Source organism: Enhydra lutris, unplaced genomic scaffold (genome assembly GCF_002288905.1).
Source record: "Enhydra lutris kenyoni isolate GAN:26980312 unplaced genomic scaffold, ASM228890v2 scaffoldscaffold52, whole genome shotgun sequence".
NCBI classification, from domain to species: domain Eukaryota; kingdom Metazoa; phylum Chordata; class Mammalia; order Carnivora; family Mustelidae; genus Enhydra; species Enhydra lutris.
In genome coordinates, this window is record NW_019154136.1 from 928,894 (window position 1) to 937,113 (window position 8,220).

At 44.2% G+C, this 8,220-nt stretch overlaps 1 protein-coding gene across 2 annotated transcripts in view; it reads right to left on the reverse strand.

Moving 5' to 3' along the window:
* The window catches only part of LOC111157185 (synapse associated protein 1), a 33,125-nt gene that overhangs the window by 5,549 nt on the left and 19,356 nt on the right, over nt 1-8,220 (reverse strand). For both annotated transcript variants that reach the window (XM_022518467.1, XM_022518466.1), the window contains exons 6-8: nt 4,168-4,316; nt 2,721-2,779; nt 2,166-2,313 (exon numbers count right to left, since the gene is read on the reverse strand). In XM_022518467.1, the coding sequence (XP_022374175.1) occupies nt 2,166-2,313; nt 2,721-2,779; nt 4,168-4,316 (356 nt within the window). The remainder of the gene's footprint in view (nt 1-2,165; nt 2,314-2,720; nt 2,780-4,167; nt 4,317-8,220) is intronic.

Genomic DNA, 8,220 nt, shown 5'->3' on the forward strand with positions numbered 1-8,220 from the left:
CTCTCTCTCTGCCTGCCTCTCTGCCTACTTGTGATCTCTGTCAAATAAATAAATAAAATCTTTAAAACAAACAAACAAACAAAAAAACAAACCTTGGGATGCCTCGGTGGCTCAGTCGGTTAAGTGTCTGCCTTCAGCTCAGGTCATAATCCTAGAGAGTCTCAGATCAGGCTCTTTGCTCAGCAGGGAGTCCGCTTCTCCCTCTGCCTACTCGGCCTGTTGTTCCCTCTGCTGGTGCTCCCTCTCTCTGGCAAATTAATAAAATCTTTAAAAGCAAATAAATAAGGAAATACAAACCTTAAACTTCGTAGCTATAGAGAAAACAAAAACCAAATGTTTTCTTTTTTTTAAATTAAAGATCATTTATTTATTTATTTATTTATTTGACAGAGAGATCACAAGCAGGCAGAGAGGCAGGTGGACAGAGAGGGGGAACCAGGCAGCTGATCAGAGAGAGCCCAACGTGGGGCTTGATCCCTCCTGGGATCAAGACCTGAGCCAAAGGCAGAGGCTTAACCCACTGAGCCACCCAGGTGCCCCCCAAAACCAAATGTTTTAATTTTTCTTGGGAGTGGAGAATCACGGGAAAGGATGCAGTGTGTTCCATGGCAAACCACCAATGCTGCAGTATTTATTGGTGGCTTGCTGGGTGCCAGACTCCATGTCAGGTACTGTGGGGTGACAAAAACAAGGTGCAATTGCCCTGAAGAACCTACAATTTAGCTGGGGGCCAAGACAATAAATATATAAAAGAATATTACATGGTCCAAATTATAACTTGGGCAGGAATTCAGTGACAGAACAGCTTGCCCAAAGCATCCAGCCAGCACCTTATGAATCCTGCCTCAGGGCAACTTCCAGCAAAAAGGGAACCAGTGCCCAGTCCGCCTACGACACACGGGGCTCTTGCCCACTGTCCTTCCGCGGTGGCCAGCAGCCATCTTTATCAGAAACAGATGGGGGTGGGAGGGGTCTGAGGTACCTAGTGAGCCCAAGTTTTCAGTTCCCCTCTGGCCTCTCTTTCCCCCAGAAGCTCTTCCCTCCTCCTTCCTTCCCAATTCTTTCCTCCAAAGTCCCTCTGCGGCGTGCCATCAGGGTTCCAGTTCACCTCTGGGAAGCTAGTTGTCTCACGGGTGTTCTCTGCACAAATGGGGGCAGCTGGCTTCCTGAGTACATTGTAAGTCTCAGAAGCCTTCATGAAACACTATTCATCGATGATGATTAATCCAAGCCTTTGCTTTTCATGCAGTAGAAAGCCAGTCATTTGTCCTGATGTGCCAAAGAAAGCAGCCATCCCCCCCTGGTTGGCACTTTGTCTCTAAATTATTATTTTTTTAAAGGCAGATGCTCCTTCCCAGAAGCAATGCTCTTGTGTCACACAGCAGCAGGGAAAAGAATCTTCTACAAAGAAGTATAAAGCCAAGGGGCCCCTGGGGGGCTCAGTCAGTTAAGCGTCTGCCTTTGACTCAGATCATGACTCCAGGGTCCTGGGATTGAGCCCCATGTTGGGCTTCCTGCTTACTGGGGACACTGGGGAGCCTGCTTCTCCCTCAACCCTTCTCCTTGCTCATGTGCACATTCTTGCTCTCTCGAATGAGAAAATCTTTTTTTTTTTTTTAAGTATATGGGCACCTGGGTGGCTCAGTGGGTTAAAGCCTCTACCTTCGGCTCAGGTCATGATCTCAAGGTCCTGGGATTGAGCCCCACATCAGGCTCTCTGCTCAGCAGGGAGCCTGCTTCCCCCCTCTCTCTGCCTGCTTCTCTGCCTACTTGTGATCTCTGTCTGTCAAATAAATAAGTAAAATCTAAAAAAAAAAAAAAAAAAAAAGTATAAACCTAGTAGAAGGTTGGAGGACAGTGTCTCTAAGTGAAAGGGTGTGTGCTCTGTGTTGCCCGTTATTGGCCACATGTTGTTGGGGTGAGGTGCCTCGGACCAATCACTTATCCTCTCTGGGCTCAGTCTCTCCACTCTACACTCCTGTGCATGCTTAAGGCAGAGGGACGTGAGGTTTGGTCACCTGTGCTAGAATCCACCTGCTAACGGGGAACAGAGAAGCGATTCCAACGCAGAAGTAGAGTATGTTTGTGCATTTGCTTCAGAATGACATTTTCTACAATCTACTTCGGAATCTGAAAAGAGTACAGCAATTTTGTTTGTCTGGTACCTTCAAGAATGGCTGTCTCCTCCTCCTTTTTGTTAAGAACCAGTTGCTCCATTTCTTTCCTCAGATCCTCCTGATTTAAGTTACAGGCATCAAAGGCGTCACTGACAAACTCAGCAACCCCTGGGCTGGTAGAAATCTCCTCTTCATCCTGAAATGCAACAAAGCAGCTCTGGGAATGGTTTTCTAAGCGGCAGTTAGCGCAGCGTCCCTTTCTTCACCTTCCTCCGCTAGTCAGATGCTCACTGCTCTCCGGCCTTCTAACCTGTGCGGCAGCTCGGGAGCAGATGAGCCTCCGCCTGAATCGGCTGCGCTTTCTCAGGCTGGGTCACTCCAGTCATTCAGTCCAATTCCTGACAGTACATCTAAAATGACTGACAGCAGGGAATCGCCTCACATCTCAGCTACAGGTCCCTAACTACGCAAGTGCTGGACCCCTCTTCTTTAAAACAGGTAAGACCCATATTCATAAGCAGTTTCACATGGGAGCTGAGAGTTAACACAGAGTTACTTCATTTCCAGACATCAACTACTAGGTACAACGTAAAACTGTATTACCTCTTGAGTTTTAAGCTGAGATTTGATTACGACAGGTGGCGTTTTGGGCCGTACTGCCTCTAAGTGAGAATAAAAGAGACAAAAATTGCTTGATTCAATTCTGAATACATGTTATAGTAACAACTAAAATATCCACAAGTACGATGATACTAAATAATTTTCAGAAATGAGCTTTTATGTTATGCTTTCAAGAACTAGCTAGGTGAGACCATTTCAACTTCTTTCTTTTGGGAATATGATACTTTTTTTTAAATGTCATCCTATTTGATGCCCCTCATTTAAGATTTCTAAGCAGGAAATAAATTTTGACCTCAGTGTTAGCTGGAATCAAATTCAGGAATAGATCTGCTCCTTCTTTTAGGATACTGAGAATTCAATTATTTATCAAATTTTCCATTTGTCACAAATGCTAGAAAGGACAAAGCAAAATGCAACACTCAGTCACAGCTTCCCCTCTTTTTCTATCTTATGAACCTTATTAGGTATATAGTCTTTACTGAATCCTATCTTAAGCCCATTTTGTGATACAGGCAGTAGTTGGTAAAATGGCATTTTCTAGTAAAATCCATGAAAGTAAATAATAAAGAATAAGAGACAACTGGGATTCTTTTCAACATCTATATGCAAAATGCCAAATTTTACTGTATAGAGCAACTTTGTTACATTTCCCTGACCCTACATGCAGCGTCAGGTTCTTTTCTGGTGGTCTGTACAACCCGTGCCTTAGGATACATGGTTTTGCATAATTATTTAAAATTCCACGAACAGGTAAGTCTCTAGCTGTAATTAGTACCTACACACACGTGTTCATGAAATGTTAAAAATATGACACAAAATACCTTCTTATTTTTTGGAATACCTTTCTCATTTTAATTACTACTACAGATCTTAAATTGTTGCTGGTATTATAAAACACTTCCCCAACAACCAGGGGTCAGCTGTCCCAGTAAGAGACCAATGTGCACCGTAATGGTGCCTAGGTCTGGGCTAGCCACTAGTAACTTGGGAGTGGAATGGAGCTCAGTTCTGGTCTACAGGGTACAGTACCAGGGGAGCATCTGCTTGAATGGAAGCAGAGAAATAAAGAAAAGCAGTGGACTGAATCGGGAGAGGACAGAAGGTATAAAATGTTACATCGTAAAGGGCAAGGAAAGAGATGGGAAAATGCCTAGTGACCGAGAGAGAAATAAAAAGAAGTAAAAACCCCGAAGAACAAGAAAAAGAAAGCAAAGGAAAGCAAAGCTTGGGAAAGACATGTGAGCAGGGTCAGAGAGAGGGCAACGAAAATGAATGTTCCGCTGGAAAGGAAAGAGTTTTCCAGAAGATTACAATGACATTTTTGGTACGTACAAGATGACAAGCTCATGAGAGTCTCTAAGAATATTTTGAAAGTAACTCTTTTTTTTTTTTTTTTTTAAACACACAGTGAAGTCTTCTCCGAACATACCTGTCAGCGGCAGGTCTTCCTTGGCGCCATGGCTCTTCTCCTCCTTCCCGGAGGCCTGCTGCTGGGCGGCCAGGGCCGTGAGCTGGGCTGACTGCTTAATCAGGGAGACGCGGTAAAAGTAGTTTCTCCAAAACACTTCTTCTTTCACGCTTTTCAGGACAGACAACAAGGCATTTGAGAACGCATGCGACACATACACATGCATGCGGGGAGGGGGGGGGTCTGTTTTAGCACAGGTGGGAAGACAGGGTTTTTTAGGGGCATTTTCAAATCCCAGTGAGGCTCAAAGGAGATTCTCACTTGCTTTTGAACTGGAAGCTGTGGGACAGGATAAAAAGAATAGCTATCTTCTCCACAGCAGCAAAAGACAACTTACAGAACACCAATGAAACCTCTGCATTTCTTGGTATGTTGATGCTACCAACAGTGCCGTCAGCAGAGGAAACAGGCACTGTTGTGAGACCAGCACACCGCCTGGCACAAGCGCAGCCAGAATGGCACTGTATTTGCTGCTGACTGAACAATTAAGAGCTTTCAAGCAGTGACAAGAAAAGATTGTGGGTGTCGTTTGTTATGAAAGGAAATGTCTGGCAGCACACAGATAAGCAGCAATCAGTAAATGTTAGCAGGGACATGGGACATGACTGATAAAAAACTGAAGTGCAGGAGCGCCTGGGTGGCTCAGTGGGTTAAAGCCTCTGCCTTCGGCTCAGGTCATGATCCCAGTGTCCTGGGATCGAGCCCTGCATCGGGCCCCGCATCGGGCTCTCTGCTCAGCGGGGAGCCTGCTTCCCTCCTTTCTCTCTGCCTACTTGTCATCTCTCTCTGTCAAATAAATAAATAAAAATCTTAAAAAAAAAAAAAAAGACTGAAGTGCAGTTCAACCTGAGAATACTCAGTGGTCCTCAAACTTGTCTGCCTATGAGAATCACCTGGCAGGGGGTGCTGGTGACCAAGGTGGGTAAGGTGAGTGTCCACATGGGGGTGGCCTGGAATGGGAAGTGACAGTGTGAGCGGGGAGAGTGGGGTGTCTGAGCAGGAGAGTGGGTGATAGCAAAAATGGAAGACTGGTTACACACAGGGGGTTGATCAATTTAACAGAAATATTAAGGACATGCAAACCAAGTTTTTCATGATCAGAGAAGGGAGTTAGAAGCATTGAAAGGGAAAATTCGAGAATGATCCCTGTTGTGAGGTAGCACCATGAATACATGGCTTTCATCCAATAGAGATGCAAATGAGTATATGCGTATATACATGAGCACACAGATATTCCCCAGCTCTGTCAGCTGAGTGGACCAAGGGGTAGCGACACCCCAATAGCAATGAACATGACTAGCACTCAGAACTTGGTGTCTGTACACCATTTTCCACTAAAATGAACCAGAGCTCTTTGGATTAGTGGCCAATTCCAGGGTTACAAATGAGAGAACAAGAGGAGCCTGGACTACTCCATACCAGAAAACAAGGAAGCACTTAAAGAATGATGAAAATGAGTCAAAAGACACAGAAGCTTGAATGGGCTCCCGCTGGCCAAGTTGGCGATAATTTGAGCATCAAAATAAATAATGACAGCAACGGATTATAACCATTGCATAAAACAGAACCATGAGTTGATGGTAGATACAAATAAATACATGAATACAATCAAAGTCTGATGAGGAATGCAGTATATTTAGAGTTCAAAGTACCTCCCCAGAAAATACTCATTTCAAAGAGGGAAGAAGTAAATTTATAGTCAAGGAGTCTGACAGAAACCACCTTCATCAAGCAAAGTGACCAAAGCGTGGACAGTAACAGGACAAAATGGCAGTGTGCACCAGCTGACAGGATGCAACAGACCGAAGGAGACCGATGAGACACGAAAGCTAAATGCAACATGTGAATCTGTATAGGATCCTCTTACTCAAGAGGACATTGGGACAAATGATAAAACATGAATGGGGTGCGCCTGGGTGGCTCAGTGAGTTAACGCCTCTGCCTTTAGCTCAGGTCATGATCTCAGGGTCCTGGGATCGAGCCCTGAGTTGGGCTCTCTGCTCGGTGGAGAGCCTGCTTCCTCTTCCGTCTCTCTCTGCCTGCCTCTCTGCCTACTTGTGATCTCTGTCTGTCAAATAAATATATATATAAAAAAAAAAATCTTAAAAAAAAAACCATGGGGGCACCTGGGTGGCTCAGTGGGTTAAGCCGCCGCATTCGGCTCAGGTCATGATCTCAGGGTCCTGGGATCGAGCCCCGCATCGGGCTCTCTGCTCAGCGGGGAGCCTGCTTCCTCCTCTCTCTCTCTGCCTGCCTCTCTGCCTGCTTGTGATCTCTCTCTGTCAAATAAATAAATAAAATCTTTAAAAAAAAAAAAAAAAAAAAAAAAAAAAACCATGAATGGGGTCTGAGAATCAAATGGCATTAAAACATATGTGACTGTTTCCTGATCTGGATGGTTATGTTGGAAAAGCCTTGTTTGAAGGAACATCAGGGCTCAAATTGAGTGAAAAAAAAAAATTTTTTTTTATGCTATATCTCCAACTTTTCTATATGAAGGTTTAAAAATAAAAAGCAATATTGATGACTATGCTTACCTCAGAGCAATCAAATAAAATCTTAAGGGTGGAAGACAAAACAAAACAACAAAAAACATAAAATGTTCACCCCTATCATAACTAGCAATGGCTTTGGTGACCTTTGGAGTATATGTGGGGCTTTTTTTTTTTTTTGCCTGGAAGAATCACTCATTTTTGCGCTCCCAAAACATCTTGCTAGTAGAAGTGACAAAAGGGTAGCAGAATGCCTCTCTACCCCCTGGTTTACTTGAAGGGATGCAAGATCTTAGAATGGGGAGAAGATTTTGAAGGAGTAGAAGAAAATCAATGAGAACTAAGAGAAAATTCCAGGATGTGGGCTTATGGATAAAGACAGGACTTGCCTTAGATAAGTCAGGAGAACACACAGTTGTCACATCTGTGAATGGTGAAGCTGGGCCAGGAGACTAGCTTTTTAAGTGACAGAGGTTAGCTTTTTTTTTTTTTTCTTAAGAGAGGCAGTGAGGGAGGGAGAGAGAATCTTTTTTTTTTTATTAAAGATTTTATTTACTTATTTGACAGAGATCACAAGTAGGCAGAGAGGCAGGCAGAGAGAGAGAGGAGGAAGCAGGCTCCTTGCTGAGCAGAGCGCCCGATGCGGGGCTCGATCCCAGGACCCTGAGATCATGACCTGAGCCAAAGGCAAAGGCTTTAACCCACTGAGCCACCCAGGCGCCCCGGGAGAGAGAATCTTAAGCAGGCTTTATACCCACTGTGGAGCCCAGCGTGAAGTTTAATCTCACAACCCTGAGATCATGACCTGAGCCAAAATTAAGAGAGACGCTTAACCAACTAAGCCACCCAAGTGTCCCAAGAAAGGCTGGCTTTTTTACACGACAAAGGCAAAATACAAGGTTATCTACATGGGCTAGGCTGGGTAACAAGAAGACATGCTGCTAGATGCACCCCATCTTTTCTTTCATTAATTCTACCAATATTTACCGAGTGCCACATGCATCAGGCCCTATCTGGGTGATTCAGGGACAAATAAACCAGGTTATCTGCCAACACGAGTGGTCACAGGAATAATGACCTCTTACTTGGTAAGTTCTTACTATGCCAAGTAAATGGAAAGTAGCATTTTCCAAATTCATGTGGTCTCACAACCCTCTTTTTCTTTTAACATCTCTTGGATATAGTTCAGCAGGAAGGAGACCTGGCTTAACAGCAGTTTGTGAGGTGTTACGGTCAGTCACAAGTTCACCTGAGCAAACAAGAGTATGCTGCGGCTGCTAGAAAAGCGAACAAAATCTTAGGCAGCATTTAAAAAGAAACACAAGGAGCACCTGGGTGGCTCAGTTGGTTAAGTGGCTGACTTTTGGTTTCGGCTCCGGTCATGATCTCAGGGTCGTGGGATCAAGCCCTGTGTCGGGCTCCTCGTTCAGCAGAGGTTCTGCTTGAGGATTCAGTAAGTAAAATAAAGAAGTCTTAAAACAAACAAACAAACAAAAACAAAAAAACAAAAAAAAAAGAAGTC